Source organism: Eptesicus fuscus, chromosome 4 (genome assembly GCF_027574615.1).
Source record: "Eptesicus fuscus isolate TK198812 chromosome 4, DD_ASM_mEF_20220401, whole genome shotgun sequence".
Lineage (NCBI taxonomy): Eukaryota > Metazoa > Chordata > Mammalia > Chiroptera > Vespertilionidae > Eptesicus > Eptesicus fuscus.
In genome coordinates this window covers 72,237,906-72,260,265 of record NC_072476.1, presented here as the reverse complement: position 1 = coordinate 72,260,265, position 22,360 = coordinate 72,237,906, and the positions used below count along the sequence as shown (strand labels likewise).

Here is a 22,360-nt window from a genome sequence, read left to right as displayed (position 1 = left end):
GCCGGCGCGATAGGGCTCGGGGTCGCCCGGCGCCAGGGGCAGCTGGGCAGCGGCGGAGCCACCCGTGAGAAGCGTGAGAAGCCGGGTCCGACGACCACGTCGAGGCGCACGCTCGGCGCCGGGGGGCGCCCTTCCCTCTCGCGCAGCTCGGCGCCCGCGCCCCGCCCCTCCGCGCCCCGCGCCCTCTTAGTGCCACGGACCCGCCGACCGAGCAGCGGGGCGACGCCGAGCCTCCTCGTCTCACCCGCGGCGAGCGTTCTGCCGGCCGCCCGCACCGCACCGCACCTCGCGCGGCTGGACCGGGCGGGAGGAGGGAGAGCGCGGAGCTTGAGCCCCGGGAGGCGGGACGGTCTCCGGAGCGCGCCGCGGTGCGCGCCGAGCCTCGGACAATGGGGCCGCGGCGGCTGCTGCTCGTGGCGGCGGGGCTGAGTCTGTGCGGCCCCCTGCTGTCGGCCCGCGCTCCAGGCCGCAAGCCAGGTGAGAGCTGCCCGGGGGCTTGGGGGTGTCCTCCTGCCCGCCTCGGGCCACGCAGCCCGGCACCTCCTCGGGCCTGGGGAGGGCGGGCGGCGGGACGCTGCCGGGAGACCAAGTGGGTACAGGTGGCGCCATCTCCTACAGGGGGGTGTCCCCACTGCACCCTCAGCCTCAGTTTCCTTCAGAAGCCAAGCAGGCGTTTGGGCTGAGGTCCAGATTCTCCCCCGTCTTATCCGGGGGGGGGGGGGGGAGGGGGGGGACATGCCCATCCACCCACCCCGCTTCGCGGGCTCAGCTGCAGCCCCTTTGCACTGGGTTTTGGAGGGCGCACCGGCCTGCGAACTGGGTCCTGGGTACGGGAGGAGCAGGGGGCCGATTGTCCTGGGGAAGCTTGCGCTGCTTCAGTGCATTTGTCCTCAGTGTTTCTCCCAGGACCGCACCCAAAAGAAAGTCTCACGTTGCCCCAATAAACGTTCTAGCCTTTTCAGTATCAAGTGGAGACCCGCTCCCGCTGACGTTTAGTTTTGTTGGAATTGTTTTTCTTGAACGTTTTGCAGGTGAGGAAAATGGTGTGGAGAAAAGCTCAGGCCCTTGGCACGTTTAGTAGAAAGTCAGGACCAGCAGCCCCTGGCGCGGGCCTGGTGTGCGCTGAAGGAGCTGGCGTCCAGGTGGGCTGGTTTGTTACCTAAGAACCCAGTCCCCGGGTGAGCGGAGGAAAGAGATCCAAACTCGGCTCTGTCGGACACCGTGGAATCTCAGTAGTTCGGTTTCTGGTCTGCTCAAGGTGGAGGTTGCTCACTAGAATACATTTGCCAGGAGGAGTGTGTTTTTAAGTATCTGGCCACTTGACCAGATAAAGTATTTTCCAACCTCTTCCCCCTAAAAAAGCAGGGCGGAGAAGTTGTAGCCTGTAAAGACACTAGTTACAAAGTGAGGGGGGGGGAAAAAGACGTTGTCATGTCTTTATAGTAATAGTGCTGTATACGCTTTCAGCCACTTTTCTTCATGCACAAACCAATTCTAGCTGGTTTGCTCGTTATCTGTGAAAGAGTGTGCACTCATTGTTTCCACACTAGACACCGTGTAGCGGCATCACGATTAAGAGGTGACAGCATTTTCTCCGCTCTCTGTCTTTGCTCAGAGTCATATTGGGGTGAGTCCCAGGCAGGAGCCCAACGTTTTGCAGCAACTGGCCGGCCCACCTGTGGAGAGCATGAGCATGATCTCTTGGAGTGTTTGGGGAAACAGTGCGAGCTGAAAAATTGTCTATGCTGATGTGTGATGCCAGGTGGCGCTTTGTAGTTTTATTTTGGGACAGGCTCTTAAGAATACACATTCTTGTTGGAGATTTGGACGGTGCATCCAGCTTAGTCCCCTTTCCTTAGGGTGGGAGATGTTTGGCCTGTGAGGGAGGGAAGGGAAGGCTGCTGTTTCTGCCGTGCCTCTTGCTTTCTCGTCAGCTCAGATGGCGCATGCCAATAAGATGCCCCGTGCTGATGTAGACAGAAAGATAACCAAACAAACATCGGCTGAGTTATCTCCTCGATCTGGAACCATTTGGGGAGGAAAGGAAGAAAGGGGGATGACAGAAGAAGAGGAACACATGTTAAGTGCCATATTCTGTGTCCCACCCCGGGGCCAGGAGGCATTTTTACGTCACATTATCTCACTTCACCTTCTCAGCGCACACTGTTAGGTGGGAGTTTATCCCCATTTGCCAATTCTGTAACGAAGGCTCAGAGACAGTGTTCGAAAGTTCCAAATGGAAGACAGGGCCCTGGGCGCAGGCAATCAGTGGGGCCTTGACTTTAGAGAGTTTGAAATCACTAAAGGTCTGCCTTTTATCCTCTCTGTACATTGGCAATTCTAAACAATACCTGTCATAGGCAGCTCTGTGAGACCCCAGCCATAGGAATAGGACCCTCCCCCGCCCCCTCCCTGCCCCCCGGGCTGGCTCTGCTCACCAGTTTGAGCCTTGCCGAACCACGGTCCCACTTTTTGTCCCCACTCCTTTTGGCATTTCCTGCACTGTCACTGTGGGTCAGTCATCTCCCTGGCTAAGATCATGAACTGCCATTTATCCCCATGGAGCCTGGAACAGATGTTCACTCAGCAGATATTTACTGAGAAATACTTAAGTTCACAACCAACCAGTTTACATTCCTTTGTCCAGACAAGTTAAGCGAGATGACTTGCCTTCATCAAAGAGGACCAGTGTCCAAGAGGTGATGTTTGTAAATTTTATAAGGATGAAAAGATTCAAGAATGACTAACGGTGACTGTAGCAGAGGGGATTGGGTGGGAGATTCCACTTGCTGCCCTCCTGCCCACAGGGTCAAACCCAATTTCTTAGCCCAGCGTGAGGCCCCCTCCCCTTGCAGAATGGGCCCCAGCCTCTGCCCAGCCTTATTACAGATCCTCTCCTATTACCTACCTATTATATTACCTGCACTTCATCCAGCCCCCTTTCTAGTTCCTTCCCCAAGAGCTATGCTTTCTATGGCTTCTGCTCTCCTGCCACTCCCTCTGGCCAGAATGCCCTCCCCACATGTTCACATTTAATTTAAAACAGCTACCTTATATCAAGAACCCATTACAGCCCTCACTTGCTTAGGTACATTACATATCCTACCTTATTTATTCCTCATAACAACCCTTTGAATCAGTGTCATCCCCATTCTACAGGTAAAGAAACTGAGACCCAGAATGGTTAAGTCACACGTCTAGTTAGAAGTGGAACTGGGATTTGACCACAGGCCTCTCGTAAATGCAAGCTTTCTCTACCACCCCCTCTAGAGAGGAAGCTTTTCAGACCAGAAGCCCCTCTTCCAATAGAGAAGTAACTCCACTGTGCTCCCCAGTCCCCCTAGAAGGCAAAGACTGTGCCCCATTGACTTGGTAGACCAGGCCTAGCACATGGAGGTGTTTAGTAAACATTTATGCTCGGACTGCGGAATCCTGACATTTGCCTTAAAAAACAGATGATAAAACAGGCTACAAATAGATCCCTAGCATGAATATACTAATTAATTGACTGTTACTGAGAGATTGTGGTCTTAAGCCCAAACAAAAGACACAAAACTGGCCCTGGCCAGTGTAGCTCAGTTGGTTAAGATTGTCCCATGCACCAAAGGGTCACTGGTTTGCAACAGTTTGACTCCTGGTCAGGGCACATGCTGTTCCCTCTCTCTCTCTCTCAAAAAAAAAAAAAAAAAAGAAAAAAAAAAGACACAGAAACCCATAGTGATTCTGCTTAAAGTAGACCAGAAACCTCTGAAAGTCAAATTTCTCATTAACCAGCAAGTAATTCTCTAATATTTATCTAAATTCTTCCTTCCCTCTCTCCCTTTTTTCCTTCCTTCTCCCTCAAATTCATTCATTCACTCCTTGGTGGTTTTGGCTTTATTTTTATAGGACATATTAAAATAGTAGGTTCTCTCCTAATTTGTTCGCTCTTCCTTGGTGTGAGAGCATTTTTGAGGCATTCCTATCCCTTTGTCAGGAATATTCTCATGTTGTCTCTGCTGGTCACCGTTCTACCCCTCCATCTTTCTAATTCAGCATTTCTCAGTTTTTTACATCTAAAAGGAGCAGTGTGGCCCTAGCCGGTTTTGCTCTGTGGATAGAGCATAAGCCTCTGGACTGAAGGGTCCCAGGTTTGATTCTGGTCAAGGGCACATTCCCGGGTTACAGGCTCGATCCCCAGTAGGGGGTGTGCAGGAGGCAGCCAGTCAATGTGATTCTCTCTCATCATTGATGTATCTAACTCTCTCTCCCTCTCCCTTCCTCTCTGAAATCAATAAAAAATATATATTTTTTAATAAATAAATAGAGGGAGCAGTGTGCTGTGACCCTAACTTACAGCTTTTCAGCAGCTCTGAATCTGCTTCTTTTCCAAAGTGCTTCTGTCCAGTCTCCTTCCCTGTGCCCCTCCCCCTCCTCCCTCAGTCAGCTCACCCCTTGTCACCCTCACAGACTGGAACTCAGTGGAGCCTGGAGCAGGAGTTCCATGGAGACAATGGAGTCACCAGCACCCTGGGCTCCTAATCTTCCTACTCCTCATGTTGGACACACATCCCTTTTTTCCCCTTGAAATTCTCTCTTTCTTTCTCTTTTTCTTTCTTTTTTAAATCGAGGTAAAATTTACATAGCATAAAATTAACCATTTTTAAGTGTACAATGTTGTGGTGTTTATGCATAATGTTATGCAACTATCACCTCTGTCTAGTTCCAAACCATTTTCATCACCCCAAAAGGAAACCCTGTCCCCATCAAGCACTCAGCCCTCATTTTCCCTCTCCCTAGCAACCACCCAATTGCTGTTTATCCCTGAGGGTTTTTCCCTCCGCTCCATGTTTCATATAAATGGATTCATACAGTGCGTGGCCTTTTGTGTCTGGGGAACTACCCTTTAACTAGTTTTCCTGAGAGCCTGGGCCCCCCTCAGCTCCTGGGTACTCACAAAGACTCCTAGGAGAGTCATTAGGAACCACGGCCTTAGTTTATTTATTTTTGACCGTGATGCTGGGATTGAGGAGTCCACAGTTTAAACATTCAGAGTTTTCTGGGTTTGGTTTTGTTTTGTTTTTCCTATTTTGTGGTTTCTTTCATTCTGCCTTTTGCCCTCTCTTGCTTAGGCCTACCAGGGCTGGGGTACCTTTTTTCTGCCAAGGGCCATTTGGATATTTACAACATCATTTGTGGGCCCTACAAATTTACCAACTTAAAAATTAATCCGCTATTTTGGTCAGACATTTAATTAACTCACCCTAATGCCTTAGCAGGGCCAGACCAAATGATTTCTTGGGCCTTATACGGCCCGCGGGCCGGACATTCCCTACGCCTGGTCTCAGACCAGCAGAGTAAATAGCTGTCTCTGTAGGCTCAGGTTGTTATTTCTGGATCTGAGCTTCTACTTCCCCCAAATATCCTCTCCCATTGACCTTGGATGTAGGTGGAGAAACGCACTGCAGTTACCTCCTTCCCCTCCATCCCAAGGTTCCCAGTGAAGTTTACCACAAAAGGCCATCACGGGCCTTTGCACATTCTTTATTTGCTTTCCAAAGAACCTGCCTTTTTTTAAAAAAATATATTTTATTGATTTTTTACAGAGAGGAAGGGAGAGGGACAAAAAGCCAGAAACATCGATGAGAGAGAAACATCAACCAGCTGCCTCCTGCACACCCCCCACCGGGGATGTGCCCGCAACCAATGCACATGCCCTTGACTGGAATCGAACCCGGGACTCTTCAGTCCGCAGACCAATGCTCTATCCACAGAGCCAAACCGGTTTCGGCCTGCCTTTTTAAATAACAGGAATAATCTGCAATTTGCACTTGAAAACAAACTTATTTAGCTTTAGGAAATTTATTTAGACACTACATAATCTATATTTCAAGTTTGTGATGAATTAGAAGGCAGATATTAAATTATTATAGAGGAGTGTTTTCCAGTATTTACTTTTTTTGCTAAACACCAGTAAGAACTGTAAGAAATACACTTTTTGTTGCGACACAATAGCTGTGTGTGTGTGTGTGTGTGTGTGTGTGTTCAATAAACATGCATGGACAATCATAGTGTATATACAGATAGGAAACAAAAGTTTTACCGAAAATGCTCAACTTGACCACATGCTGTGGAACCCGATATTTCCCACACTGTTCTATTTTTTTTAAAAAAAATATGTTTTATTGATTTTTTACAGAGAGGAAGGGAGAGGGATAGAGAGTTAGAAACATCGATCAGCTGCCTCCTGCACACTCCCTACTGGCGATGTGCCCGCAACCAAGGTCCATGCCTTTGACCAGAATCGAACCTGGGACCCTTGAGTCCACAGGATGACACTCTATCCACTGAGCCAAACCGGTTAGGGCACACACTGTTCTATTTTTTAAAGTGCTTGTTACAACCCTGTAAATTGATTTCATAACCACTGTGAAGTTTCTACCATCTTTTTTTTCTTATTATTAATCCTCACCCAAAAATATTTTTCCATTGATTTTTTTAGAGAGAATGGAAGGGAAGGAGAGAGACAGAGAGAAACATTGATATGAGAGAGACACATCAATTGGTTGCCTCCCACTCGCTCCCCAACCAGAGCCTGGGACTGAGCCTGCAACCAAGGTACGAGCCCTGGACCAGAATCCAAGACCCTTCAGTCTGAGGGCCGAAGCTCTATCCACTGAGCCAAACTGGCTAGGACTCTACCATTTTTTATTTTTTTTTATTTTTTTTTTTTTAAGTTTTTGTTCTTTTTTTTTTTTTCTTTTTTTTTTTTTAATTTCTTTATTGATTAAGGTGTCACATATTTGTCTCATCCCCCCATTCCTATCCCACCCCTCTCCCCACGCATGCCCCAATCCCCTGTTGAACTTAACCGTTGGATAGGCTTATATGCATGCATACAGGTCCTTTGGTTGAACTCTCCCCCTCCCCCCCCCCCTCCCCCGACCCTCCCCTATCCTCCCTCTGAGGCCCGATAGTCCGATCGATGCCTCCTTGCTTCTGGTTCTGTTCTTGTTCCTCAGTCTATGTTGTTCATCATTTCCCCTAGATGAGCGAGATCATATGTCACTAGATATATACTAATAAGAACTGAATGTGAGACGAGCAATAATATTTATGCTGACAGGCAAATGAATCAATCTGTAGCGAGCTTCCCCCTGGACCAACAGTTCTTTTGAGACCCAATTTCAATGTCCAGTAGTTCCTTATGTGTACATGTCAGCACTGACCCCTCAGCTCTGGATGGTGGACAAATGGTGGTAATGGAGGTCCGACTCCCTCTGGTTTGGTCTCGGCAGAACCCAGGGGCACGGCGTCACCCGGACTAAGGGGCACGTGGCCTCACCCATACCCAAGGGGCACGTAGTCTCACCCGGGCCTGGGACCCAGCCTCACCCGGATGGATCCAGGGGCGCACGGCCTCACCCGGACCCAGGATCTGGCTTCACCCGTATCCAGGGACGCTTGGCCTCTCCCAGACCCAGGGCCACTTGGGCTCACCCGGGCCTAGGTGCACGAGGCCTCATCCGGATCCAGGGACACATGGTCTCACCCGGACCCAGGGACGCTTAGCCTCTCCCAGACCCAGGGGCACGTGGCCTCACCCGGGCCTAGGTGCACGAGGCCTCATCCGGATCCAGGGACACATGGTCACACCCGGACCCAGGGACGCTTGGCCTCTCCCAGACCCAGGGCCACTTGGGCTCACCCGGGCCTAGGTGCACGAGGCCTCACCCGGATCCAGGGACACATGGTCTCACCCGGACCCAGGGATGCTTGGCCTCTCCCAGACCCAGGGCCACTTGGGCTCACCCGGGCCTAGGTGCACGAGGCCTCACCCGGATCCAGGGACACATGGTCTCACCCGGACCCAGGGATGCTTGGCCTCTCCCAGACCCAGGGCCACTTGGGCTCACCCGGGCCTAGGTGCACGAGGCCTCACCCGGATCCAGGGACACATGGTCTCACCCGGACCCAGGGACGCTTGGCCTCTCCCAGACCCAGGGCCACTTGGGCTCACCCGGGCCTAGGTGCACGAGGCCTCACCCGGATCCAGGGACACATGGTCTCACCCGGACCCAGGGACGCTTGGCCTCTCCCAGACCCAGGGCCACTTGGGCTCACCCGGGCCTAGGTGCACGAGGCCTCACCCGGATCCAGGGACACATGGTCTCACCCGGACCCAGGGATGCTTGGCCTCTCCCAGACCCAGGGCCACTTGGGCTCACCCGGGCCTAGGTGCACGAGGCCTCACCCGGATCCAGGGACACATGGTCTCACCCGGACCCAAGGACGCTTGGCCTCTCCCAGACCCAGGGCCACTTGGGCTCACCCGGGCCTAGGTGCACGAGGCCTCACCCGGATCCAGGGACACATGGTCTCACCCGGACCCAGGGACGCTTGGCCTCTCCCAGACCCAGGGCCACTTGGGCTCACCCGGGCCTAGGTGCACGAGGCCTCACCCGGATCCAGGGACACATGGTCTCACCCGGACCCAGGGATGCTTGGCCTCTCCCAGACCCAGGGCCACTTGGGCTCACCCGGGCCTAGGTGCACGAGGCCTCATCCGGATCCAGGGACACATGGTCTCACCCAGACCGAGGGACGCTTGGCCTCTCCCAGACCCAGGGCCACTTGGGCTCACCCGGGCCTAGGTGCACGAGGCCTCACCCGGATCCAGGGACACATGGTCTCACCCGGACCCAGGGAAGCTTGGCATCTCCCAGACCCAGGGCCACTTGGGCTCACCCGGGCCTAGGTGCACGAGGCCTCACCCGGATCCAGGGACACATGGTCTCACCCGGACCCAGGGACGCTTGGCCTCTCCCAGACCCAGGGCCACTTGGGCTCACCCGGGCCTAGGTGCACGAGGCCTCACCCGGATCCAGGGACACATGGTCTCACCCGGACCTAGGGATGCTTGGCCTCTCCCAGACCCAGGGCCACTTGGGCTCACCCGGGCCTAGGTGCACGAGGCCTCACCCGGATCCAGGGACACATGGTCTCACCCGGACCCAGGGATGCTTGGCCTCTCCCTGACCCAGGGCCACTTGGGCTCACCCGGGCCTAGGTGCACGAGGCCTCACCCGGATCCAGGGACACATGGTCTCACCCGGACCCAGGGAAGCTTGGCCTCTCCCAGACCCAGGGCCACTTGGGCTCACCCGGGCCTAGGTGCACGAGGCCTCACCCGGATCCAGGGACACATGGTCTCACCCGGACCCAGGGACGCTTGGCCTCTTCCAGACCCAGGGCCACTTGGGCTCACCCGGGCCTAGGTGCACGAGGCCTCACCCGGATCCAGGGACACATGGTCTCACCCGGACCCAGGGACGCTTGGCCTCTCCCAGACCCAGGGCACGTTCTACCATTTTTTAAAACCTAGCACAGCATGTACAATGAATTGTCCCCAGTTAGCAGAATGGAAGGCTTTGTTTGCTTTGAGAGAAAAGTTCTCTCTTCCAGGAAGTGTTGTTAATGATTGTTTCTATCATATCTAGAACCTAATTTGCTTGAGTTCAGGTTTACAAACTGCAGTAGGACTTGGGTGGAGTTGGAGGTGGAGACAGCTTGGTATCATGGGGAAATGGTGATTATGGCCAGCGTTTACTGTAAATTCGTTTTCATTTTAACCTGAGGTTTTGGAGAGCAGAGAGCAACACTCCCAGGACACTGAGCAGCTCAGGACCTGTAATATGGACCACGGGGGAATCTGAGTAGTTCCTGGAGAGGCCAGATAGTGCCTGGGTCCCCCATGTGTCAGGCCCTGGCTTCCAGGAGGCTCCAGGCAAGGGCCCCCCACACTTCCCTTCTGTCATCTTTGCACCCCCCTCTGGCCTTGGGTACAATGGCATTTACATTTTCCCTTTGTCTTTACTTTGCACTTCCCTGTAACTCCCCTCTCCCAGCTTCCTCCTAGGTTTGCGTTCCTGTGCTTGCAGCTGAGTGGGATGTGGGATGGGAAGGGTGCAACCTCTGATAATGGCAACCTCTTAACTCCGAGGTCAGTGTTTACCGACTTCTTCCTTTAATTCTGCCTTTTCCACAGCTGAGATTTTTGTTCCCTTACTTGTGCTTGCTTCTACTCCATCTTGAGCAATATTTTAAAGATTTGTTTTTCTGTTTTGTTCTTGAATGTCTCTCTGCGACATCTCTCCTGTCTGTGAGGACTGGGCTGTTGGTATGTGGTCAGTGGGCAGCAAGGGTCAACAGGACTCCTAATTCTCCAGCAACAGCTGTAGGCATCATTGACTTAAGTTACACATTCACAGGGCCACGTACTCCCTGCTTGTTAAAAGGATGGGCAGGTTCATTTGTTGGGTAAAATGCTTAAAAAGAAAATAGTACTCTTTTAGGAGGAGGTCCTGAATTCACAAGCTGTTTGTTTTTTAAAGAGACTGGGTAGTGTGGTGTGGTTCAAAGAGATGAGCTTTGGAGCCAGGCAGATCGACGTTAAAATCCTGGCTCCTCCGCTTACTAGCTGTGACTTTGGATGAGTTACTCAGCCTTTCTGTGCCTCCATGTTGTCCACAAAGTGAGGGTTATAAGGCTTATGTAAAAAGGTTAGCGTTCCGTGAGGTAAGGTAAGTGAAGTGCCAGGCACAGAGTAGGTGCTCAACAAATGTTAAGTGTTTTTCAGACACCAGTTCCTCCATATTCCCAGAGAAGCCTTAGGAGTTGGTATCAAATTCTCTAAACGTAAAACTGTGTTCACACAAATGTTCAAGAACTTCTCCCCCTTCAAAACAAAAGAAAAATGAAAGCAAAAACCATTAGATTCCAGTGGCAAGTAAATATGCAACAACAACAACTAAAAAAAAGTTTGGGTTTTATATGTACTTTTTATTATGAAATTTTCAAAGATACCCAAAAATAAACAGTAGAATTACCGTTCATATCTTGTTTGTCTATACTCTTGCTTTTCTTCTCCACAAACTGGACAATTTTTAAAGCAAATGCCAGACATTATATCATTTCATCTATAAATATGTCAGTATATAGTCTTAGAGATATTACCTCCTTTTTTTCACATCACTACAGTACTATTATAACACCCACAAAACTGAACAATTTCCTAATATCATGTACTGTTCAGTCAATGTTCAATTTTCACTGATGGTCTCATAAATACCTTCTTTACAGTTGGCTTATTTGAGTCAGGATCCAACAAGGCCTTCTACTGCACTTGGTTGATATGTCTCTGAAATCTCTTTTAATCTGTAACTGTTTCCCCTCTCCTCCCTTTTCATTGCTGTTTATTTGTCAAATAACTGGGTCATGTCTTATGGACTCTCCTACATGCTGGATCTGGCCAGCTGCATCTGTAGGATTGCTTAATAGGCTCATATGTCCCCTGCACTTTATTAAAATGTGGCCGGTACATTTAGAAACTAATCAAATGCAGGCATGGTTTATGCAAGCCTACCTCAGCAGTGGTGCTCTGTACTTCCTATTACATCACCTCCAGGGTCTCTCTCTCATTTATTTATTTATGTATTATGTATGTATGTATGTATGTATGTATGTATGGATCTTAACATTACTCAGTGGATTCGGTATTGTCAGCTTGATCCAGCCAAAAGTTCTTCACCCTTTCACCTAGCAGTTTTAGCAAGAACTGATGATCACTGAGCTAAATTCATTATTACACTAAGAGCTTCAAAATGATGCTTTTCTAAATCTGTAATTGCATCTGTGTTTATGAACTAGAATTATTTTATAAAGAAGAACTTTTACTGACTTTTTGGTTTCCCTGAAATATTGTTTAGATAGAAAAGGCAGGATAAATGCTTGAAACTTGTCTTATTTACCAGTTTTCAGGCCGGGTCCTCTAATTTCCCCCAACGGTGACCAAAAGGGCTTTGTTTTCCTTTGAGTATCATTATGAACGCATGGATCACAACGCATTTGTCACGTTTCAAATGTTTCGATGCATTTCCGCCATTATCCTTTTGATGGTTGATTGTCGCTCCTTGGCCAGTGGGAGTCCAGTCAGATTGACTCCAAAGTCTTTCTGACCTGATCCTAATATTTGTTGAGGATGTTCAAGGCTCATCTTGTATATTTCCTACTCCAGATCTGGGACCAACCATTTCTTTAAGGAGCACTGGTCCTTCTCATTGGAAATGGCGTGTGTTTGCAGCTGAGGCTGTGTGGCATTCCAATAATGCCACTGTTTTCCCTCGGTGGAGCTATCGTGGGAACCTAGCCAGATTAAGGACTTCTGTCATGTGTGCAGGGACCTTCCCCAAATGGAGCTGCTTTTATTTTTTCATCATCCTCTGTTTTATTTCTCTTTAGCTTGTAGTGTTGATTCACTTGTGGAAAAGCGCAGGGTACAACTGTCCTGCTCTGTGTGGGCAAGGTCCTGGGCCTTCTGCTTTGTTAATTCCCAAAAAGCCCACGGGCAGAGCTCTGCGTCAGAACCCAGGCCGGCGTGTCCCTGGAGGCTGGCCTGTGTGAATCCATGCGACCCTGGAAGAGCATCTCATTACCACTCTGCCGCTAGGCCAGACCGTCCAAGTCAGAAAAAGCATAGCAATGGGCTGCATTCAGTAACAAAATGACTCCAGAGAAAGCTAAATGAAGTGCAATTTAGCAAGAAGTATGAGAATTGATTTTAGGACGCGGCTGCTTTTTGTGTGAAACCGTAGCTTAACAAGAAAAGCACCGCTGAGTTACAGGAGCCTTCGGCGTGCTGACAGGCACTTTCTTCTTGACCTGTGAGCGGTGCTGGGACCGGAGGAAAAGCGAGATTCCCCAACTTCCATTTCAGCCTAAGGGCCTTGAGCTAGTTGGATATATCTAGTCACCTGGAATTGGTTTTGTTCTTCTCTTGTTTTTGTAAAGAGAAAGTTTATTTCCAACGTCACAGAAGTAGGGAGAGTGAGCCAGTTGCGTATGGGCTGAGGAATCAAGTTACAGAGGCAAAAAAGGGCCCTTGGAGCTTAGGAAGAGAAAGGAAAAGGTAACACCCTGTGAGGGGAGAAGGAGGGGAGGGAGAGCCGGCTTTATTTATTTATTTTTTTATGCTGGTACATACTTAAACAAGCAAAAAAGTTTTGCTGACATTCTTTAATTCTACAAAAGCTTTCAGAATATCAAACCTATAATGTCAAGAAAAGGTGACACCTTGGGCAATAATATTTAATCAACAGATTCTGCATTCTGAAGGGGCTCCAGCCCAGCAATTTCATGTTTCAGTGGTTATTAGTGATTTTGTCAGAAACACCAGAGAGCCCAAGTTGGCCTAGCCAGGGGAGGAGTTTTTTAAAACAAATACTTACTGCCAGAGCACTAAGTATAGAGTAAAGCCTAATAGTTTTATTTTCAGACCAAGTGATAGTATCCAAGAAGCTTAGTTATGAGTATCCAGTAGTTTTCAAATTTATCACTCCTCTAGGTAGTGTCTTGGTTCATGTGTGTGTGTGCATGCACATGCATGCACTTTTTTACCCTGCGCACACGACACAGGTCCTTAATCTGGCCAGGTTCCCAAAACTGCAGAGGAGATCTGTGTTATTTTACAGTTCCTCTGGGTCAGTATTTTTAAGGACACATATCTTAGTGGTACTAAAATGCCAACATCCATTTATTCTTTTCTCTCAGTTCCCACACATTTGTCTTGACCTTGAGGGTAGCCTCCCATTCCCCGGGGGCCGTCAGTGCCCGTGTCAGACCTCCGTGTGACTGGGTCAAGATGCACACAGAGTAGGTTAGGTGCATCAGCAGAGGGAAGGAAGTGATGCTGCTAGAAAAGGCTGTGAGTTTGAAATTTGATTTACAGCTCTGAATGCTGGGACTGCACACTTGGCAACCTGTTCATGTCCCTTATCATACGGAGAAAACTGAGCATTGCTAAATAGGGGAGAAGAGCAACCTGGATTCCATTTTAATGTAAAATAATTGAGAGCGAGTCCAAAAACAAGCTACATCCAAGTGAGTGGGGCAAGATAATAATTTCTTACATTGACTAATTTTTATAGTTTGCAAAGTGAATGCATGTCCTGTTTCATATTTGTAGACCAGGCAGGTATTAGAATCATTTAATGGTTCTAAGACTGAGTTCGGAAGGGGTAAGTGACTCCTGAAAGAGCCAATATGAGAATGCAAATCTGTAATTAAAAACCAATTTAAGGAACACTTACCATGTACCCGGTGCTGGAGATTCAGAGATGAATAGGACCGGTTTCTTACCCTTGAGGATTAATCGAGACATACGTGTACTCAGAGGCTCATCACTAGAGACATTTGTCCTTTCCCAGTGACAGATCTCCTACAACGCTACCCCTTCACCCTCAGGGGCCCCCTGATGACCTTGCTGAGGTAGTTTGATCTCCACCCCTTACTGCCAGGCCCTGTCCTGCTGCTATCTCTCAGCTGGTACTACTCCAGCTTTACTCTTTATTTTGGACATATATGCCAATTTATTGTATTTTATTTTCTGGTTCTAGAATTTCCATTTATTAATTTCTTTTTTTAAAAAAATATATTTGTTGATTTCAGAGAGGAAGGGAGAGGGAGAGAGAGATAGAAACATCAATGATGAGAGAGAATCATTCATCAGCTGCCTCCTGCACGCCCCCTACTGGGGATTGAGCCCACAACCCGGGCATGTGCCCTTGGCCAGAATCGAACCTGGGATCCTTCAGTCCACAGGTCGAAGCTCTATCCACTGAGCCAAACTGGCTAGGGCAGTGGTCGGCAAACTCATTAGTCAACAGAGCCAAATATCAACAGTACAATGATTGAAATTTCTTTTGAGAGCCAAATTTTTTAAACTTAAACTTCTTCTAACGCCACTTCTTCAAAATAGACTCGCCCAGGCCGTGGTATTTTGTGGAAGAGCCACATTCAAGGGGCCAAAGAGCCGCATGTGGCTCGCGCGGACCATGGGGCTAGGGCAACCATTTATTAATTTCTTTCCTGATATTTTCTACTTTTTCATTTATTTCAATGAAATATTTTTCTTTACTTCGTTGAGCATAGTTGCAATACATCCTTTAAAATTCTTATCTGCCAATTTTAACATTTGGGTCATCTTGGGATTGGTTTGCATTCATTATCTTTTTTTCTTAAGACTGGGTCATAGTTTCTGATTTTTTTTTTAAATATCAAATGGTTTTGGATTGTGTGCTAGACATTGTCATACTGTAAAGACTGAATTTTGTTTTATTCTCACAAAGAATTTTGGTGTTTAACTTTTGCAGACAATTAATATCTTTGGACTCAAACTGCAGACTCTTCCTCATGAACAAAAAGCTCTAACAGCACCTAAGTTCTCTTATCTTTCCAACACATGCATGGTTCATTCAAGAGTCACCCAAAGCCTGAGGCAGAAATTACATTGGAATTTAGGGCTGCCCCTCCCTGGTAATCTCATCTCACTTTTCAGTTTCCATGGTTGCCCTGAACTCTGTCCTTTGGTTCATCAGGGTAGAAGGACTGTGGGCTTCCTATCTGAGTCTTAGCCATCCTTTATGTCACTGACTTTGACCTTCTCTCAAGCTAACCACCAGTAAAACCAAGAAACCCAGTGGTGTCATCCTTTCAATATCATTCATTTCTACCCTCCCCAACACCATCCTGTGAACCTCATTGTCTTTAGGTCATTGATTTCAGGGAGGAAGGGGTTTATAATTTTATTCTTAAGAGGTGGTTGGGCCTGGTAGGACCTCATAGAACTCTCTCTTTTCTTTTTTTCAGAGAGGAAGGGAAAGGGAGAGAGAGACAGAAACATCAATGATGAGTGAGAATCATTGATTGGCTGCCTCCTGCATGCCCCCTACTGGGGATCAAGCTCACAACCTGGTCTTGTAACCTGACTGGGAATTAAACTGTGACCTCCTGGTTCATAGGTCGATGCTCAACCACTGAGGCACACTGGCCAGGCCAGAACTATCTTTTATAGCATTGTGCCTTTGTGTAAGTTTCTGTCTGCAGGAAGGTTCCACCACAGAAAAATAAAACCAAAAGTTTGAAAATCCACTATATTTATCCCATTTCAAACCAGTTTTTAAATTTTCTAACATCAGTAATAGATGACCTGCAAATCCAGTCTTTGTTGTGAACACTGCCAATGTCAGAGACCCTGCCCTTTTTCCTCTGTGGTATCTCTCCCCACTCCTCAGCTTCCCAAGACCAACAAAGGCTCTCTGTCTGACTCTCCTTAATGGCAGAATTTTAGCAAAGACTATTGGAAAGAAAAGCTGGTTGAATGCCAGCAGCTAAGAGTTGCATTTCTTTGGTGAACATTTAAAATGGATGGTTTTGGTCGAAGAAAGTTATAAAAGGAGGAAGCATGCAACTGAGCCTTTATTTTGACTTCTGGCTGATACTCACGGAGCCTGGTTGGCCTGGCATCTGCCACAATGCATGTAGCATTCTGGAACTAAGCCAAGGAAGGCCATCAGCCTAGACCATCTGCTGCTCCACTGACCTACTGAGGAAGGAGACAAGAAGATAACTGGGGCTCCTTGTGGTTATATTAGAAGATAACCCGAGTGACAGTGGTTTGGGCCCAGATATGATGAAATGATTTGGGACGTTCTATTGTGTAAACAAGCTAAAGAGAGTAGAGGAAAACTACAGTCACATGGATAATGGTCATGGCAATTGGAGCCCTTGGTCCTACTCTGAACTTGCCTGTCACTCCTTAACCTTTAAGAAGTCGCCTCAATGTTCAATGTAATTTCCCATTGGGAGGGATGGGTTTCAAGAAGAAACTAAGTGGAGAAAACGTACTCGTGAAAGCATGTGGAGGTAGGAGAAGTCATATAGCCTGGAAATGATTCGTTTATTTAGAGGGTGGCTACTATAGTATAGAAATCACTTTTTCCCTTCATGTCAGGTTCTCAGGCCAGATCTTGAAAAGTGTATCATTCACCTCTGTTCCTCTGAGGAGCAGAGTTTTGAAAGTGTTCACTTGTGTCAAAACATAATGTATTTTGAGTTAGCTAATTCTCTGATAAAGTCTGCAGTCCATCTGTGCATCACCTGCTGTTTCCCACCCACTCTCCTCATAAGAAAACAAGAAGCAACGGTAAAATGCACTCTCTCTTTGTGTCTTGAGCCTTTTTACTTCATTCTCTTTTAAACTTTTTTTACTTAAAAAATATTTTTCAGATTTAAAAGCAACAAATGCTACTGTGGGTCCCCGGTCGTTTTTTCTCAGGAATTCCGAGGAGGGATTTGAGCCTTTCCCATTGGACGACTATGAGGACAAAAATGGAAGTGGGTTCACTGAAGACGGTTTAAGCTCCATCAATCACAGCAGGCCTCTTCAAAAACGACCCCCTGTGTTCATCTCCAAAGATGCCTCGGGATATCTGACCAGCGCCTGGCTGACTCTCTTCATCCCCTCCGTCTACACGGGCGTGTGTATAATCAGCCTTCCTCTAAATATCATGGCCATCGCTGTGTTCGTCGTGAAGATGAAGATCAAGAAGCCGGCCGTGGTGTACATGCTGCACCTGGCCACGGCGGATGTGCTCTTCGTGTCCGTGCTCCCGTTTAAGATCAGCTATTACTTCTCCGGAAGTGACTGGAGGTTTGGGTCTGAGATGTGTCGCTTCGTCACTGCAGCATTTTACTGTAACATGTATGCTTCCATCATGCTCATGACGGTCATCAGCATTGACCGGTTTCTGGCCGTGGTGTATCCCATGCAGGCCCTCTCCTGGCGCACCATGGGGCGGGCGGCCTTCACTTGTATGGTCATCTGGGCTATGGCCATCGCGGGGGTGGTGCCACTTCTCCTCAAGGAGCAAACCACCCGGGTGCCCGGGCTCAACATCACCACCTGTCATGACGTGCTCAACGAAACCCTGCTCGAAGGCTATTATGCCTATTACTTCTCGGCCTTCTCTGCTGTCTTCTTTTTTGTGCCGCTGATCATTTCCACAGTCTGTTACGTGTCTATCATCCAGTGTCTCAGCTCGTCTACCGTCGCCACCCAGAGCAAGAAGACCCGGGCTTTGTTCCTGTCCGCGGCTGTTTTCTGCATCTTCATCGTTTGCTTTGGACCCACAAACGTCCTCCTGATTCTGCATTACGCGTTCCTCTCCAAGAATCCCAGCACAGAGGCTGCCTACTTTGCCTACCTCCTCTGTGTCTGTGTCAGCAGCATAAGCTGTTGCATCGACCCCTTGATTTACTATTATGCCTCCTCTGAGTGCCAGAGGTACCTCTACAGTATCTTCTGCTGCAAAGAAAGTTCTGATCCCAGTAGCAGCAGCGGTCAGTTGATGGCAAGTAAAGTGGACACCTGCTCTACTAACCTGAATAACAGCATCTACAAAAAGCTGTTAACCTAGGAAAGGCACTGCTGGAGGATGACCAAGAAACATTTAAAAAAAACAAAGAACCTGAGGATTCTATTAGTCCCTGCCAAAAAAAGTATTTACTCTCTTAAACCATAAATGTGTGATTTGCATGCCGCCTCCTTAAGAGGGCCATTAAGGGTATATATATTTATTAGTAACAGAAAAGGGTAACATGAATAGGAAACAATGTTATTCCAAGATAGTATTGCCGATGCTACAATAATAACTGAATATTACTTTTTGAAATATTCAGGTGACTTACATATATGTGTGTGTATATATGTATAATACACACGCTTGCAATGCAATATAGAACAGACACTTTGAAACCCTCTGTTTTCCCCCAAGAGATTATGAAAATAAACTCTGATTCTCTGATTTAATATGCAAGGTCTAGGCTGGTGGAGGTTAGCCTTGAGCATCTGAAGATGTCCATCAATAGTGATGGATTCTGTAGTTTGGACTTACATGGCTTTTGCAAATAAGTTTATTTTTAAATTGTTCAACAGCTTTAAGTTATTAAGAGAGAAGAGTGCTATCTGTGTAGAAAAAGTTCTACTGTTTTTCATTTTAAACATATCAAAGTTTGAGTACTTTATGGAAACATGATATGGGTAGCATTTTAAAAAAAATGTTTTTATTGATTTCAGGGAGGAAGAGAGAGGGAGAGATAGAAACATCAATGATGAGAGAGAATCATTGATCGGCTGCCTCCTGCATGCCCCCTACTGAGGATCAAGCCCGCAACCCGGGCATATGCCCTTGACCGGAATCAAACCTGGGACCCTTCAGTCCGCAGGCCGACGCTCTATCCACTGAGCCAAACGGGCCAGGGCTGGGTAGCACTTTTGATGTTTTACACATTGTATATATAAACCTAGAATGAGCATAGGCCCACTAGTGACCTGAGGTTGGCCCCGGATAGAGGTCGTCAGGCAGTACATACATGGCAGGGTCGGCCCAGACACCCTGCAGCTGAGCCTTCCAGGGAGCGCAGGGATCGGGACCACCACTCTCCTGGGGTCCCCTCAGGGGTTGGCTATAAATGACCGAGTTTGGTAGAAATTGGCAGAATAAGATGTGCTATCCTGGGAGATAATGAATATGAAACACTTCTCTGCCCAATCCTTTTAAGAACAGGAAGAAGGCACGTTCACTTCCAGCAGTTACCCTGCAGGGTCCATTCTCAGATGGAGGCACCCATGAGCAAGCGTGAACACCCATTATGTGCTCCGGCACTCTGATGGGTGCTGGGCAATAGAGGTGAATAAGAATAGGTCCTCCCCTCAAGAAGAAGAAAGCAGACCAGGCATAGAGTGTGATTTGTGTATAATAAGTATGTCGTTATATAGAGAAGTGTTTTTAGCCAAATGTCATCCAACCAGTTTCACACAGCCTGTCAGTTGAAAATCTTTGAACATGTGGATTACTGCTTCCTGTGGTCATAACTTGAGATGAAAACACAATACCATACAGGAAGTGTATTTTTGTAAGTAAGTCCTTCAGTCTATATAAATGGACACTGTTTATTTACAAATGTTTTCAATAAATCACCCAAACCAGGTTTTAAAAAAGAATTATGTCTGTGTCTGATTAGAAATAACAGAAGAAAATTAAATTGACTTTCAATTCTAGCAAACCTATTCTGTATTTTTCATTCACTTTTCTTAATAATTAATGAGATCATTTAAAAAGCATTTTTTTTTTTGCCCCATAATGAGTATCAAGTATAGAAAATCCTTATGGATTTGACAAAATAATTTGAAAATTAGGTTGAAATGTATCTTTTTTTCCATATTAAAAAAATGTTGGCATCTTAAACCAAGAAACAGAAAGTTCCAAGGCAAATGCTTACTTAAAAGAACAAACTATTTCCAAATGCCATAGAATAATTTACATTAAAGTGTATTGTAGGTAGAAGCTAACATTGATTTTATTAATTTAGTTGCTATATTCATTTTATCCAACTCAGTGGAGATTTACTGTCATTGTTTATTCAGTATATATATATATATATATATATATATATATATATATGTTAAAATTCCTCTGATTTAATATGACCATCACTACTTTATTATCAGTCTGTACTTGTAAAATATTATGTCACTGTTTTTATGTTCTCTCTTTTTAAAAAATGTGTGTAACCTTATTAATAAACACAAAAGTTTGCTTGGTACCTGTTTGGAACCAATTTTTATTGTATCTTTCAGGGCCCTGGCAGGAAGGCCAGTGTAAAGGTTTAGCTGAAGAGCGTTTAATGAAGAGGTGATTTGCAGAGGTGTAGACTGGGTTAAGTCACCAACGGGTTAGTGAAGCTCCTCAGGGACTAGCAGTTGGGGAAGCTGTTACCACCCCAGGACCACAGGTGGAGGATGGAATACCCTGACCCCCATTCTCTGATTGTTCACTGGTGCCTCCCATTGCTCCTGATCTTAACCCAAACCCAGAGGTCCAGAGGACCTGGGTGACTTGGTCCATAAAGGACCATGGAGAAGGGGGAGCACAATTTCTACCGAAGCCATTGGGTGGTTTGCTTTCTGGGTCTTTTTTGTTTTTTTTAATCCCTTAGGAAAATTCAAGGTTATATCATTGATAATATGTTCCAGTTCTTAGGTTACAGGCACAGAGGATAGAGTCTGCAGTTCCTTCCTAGAGAGAAACAAATATCAGAGCCAGGATGATATATTGAGACCCAAAAAAGGGATGTCCTTGAGTTACGATCCTTTGCCATCAACACTCTCTGGGGTAGAGGGAAGGAGGGGAAATTTTAAGCAAAATGAGAGTTGAAAGTCAATAAAACTTCTGATAATGTATTTCTAGATTCATAGTCAACAGGAACATTATTTCAACTAAATAAGAGTTCTTGGAACACAGCATACGTTTCTGGGGCCTGGGCCCCACACATGCTTCAGGAGTAGATATAATGAAGGAAGTTTCCCAGCTTCACCAAAACAGGATCCCCACTCTAAGCAGAAAGGGACCTTTAAACTCTTCTATTGTTAGTTTTCAAAATATCTGTGCATTTAAAAAAAAAAACACACTTGGAATTTGTTAACACAAAAATGTTTGTTTTTCCCACCAAGTCAAAAATAGTACTTTTAAGGAAATGGAATATTTGGCTATTGACTCTATAAGTGGAAAATTTTAGGTTATACTTCTGAATTTAAGAAATTAAGGAAAACATTGGCATGTCCTTCAGGAAGTCCGAGTTCCGAAAACAAGTGGAAAAAGTTAAGCAGTGTGTGTGACCAAGCTTTTTAATTTTCTGAGGCCTGCACCCTCCACTAGTAGCTAATCTCCACCTAGATGTCAGAGTAAAAATGAAGGGGGAGCACAGTCAGCAACAGTAAGATCCTGGCAGATTGGCAAAGCGGTGTGGCTGCTCCTTTCAAAATTACTGGGCCTAGGGATCAACCTAATTGTGTTCTAATGAAGGAGTTGCAATTAAGTAAGCTGCAGTCTGAGCTGCGTGGAGAAATGTTCCAATGCAATGGTTTTTGGAGCCCTGGAGACCCTTTCAGGACACATACGAGGTCAAAACTACACTAAGACACTGAGACATTATTTGTCCCTTTTTGGTCTGATTCTCTCACGAGTATACTGTTGAGTTTTCCAGGGGCTACAAGATACCTGATAGTGTGACATATTGATAATGAAGCAGATAAGAAAATCTGACTGTCTCCTATTCAGCTAGCCATTAAAGAGTTTTGCAAACACATAAAACAGTGCAACTCTCCTCATTAAATTATTGCTTGGGGGGAGAAAATAATTTTGCAGAAAATATTTTTGTTAACATGTAATGGGGTTTATTGTTATTTTTAAGTAAAAGAAGTATTTTTCAGAGTTCTTTATTTTAATGTGGTAACTATTGGTAGATACAATCAGTGGTTTGCTGTTAAATCTGATCTCCAAAAAAAGCCCCTAATTTTTAAGCATTTGCCAGTTTCCATGATGTATATACACTCCCTCTATTGCCAATTTTAAGCTTCCAGTGGTTTAACAGTTGGCTTGAAAATTCCTTTAATTCTCATGAGCTGGTATAGCCCCTCAATATA

The 22,360-nt window shown here is 46.6% G+C and overlaps 1 protein-coding gene across 1 annotated transcript; it reads left to right on the top strand.

The window, feature by feature from the left end:
- Positions 1–86: 86 nt before the first annotated feature.
- Positions 87–20,479, top strand: F2R (coagulation factor II thrombin receptor). The gene is made up of 2 exons (XM_008161948.3): positions 87–477; positions 17,104–20,479. Exons 1-2 carry the CDS (start codon positions 390–392, stop codon positions 18,291–18,293), a joined length of 1,278 nt encoding a protein of 425 aa, XP_008160170.2. The 5' UTR covers positions 87–389; the 3' UTR covers positions 18,294–20,479.
- The last annotated feature ends 1,881 nt before the right edge of the window (positions 20,480–22,360 follow it).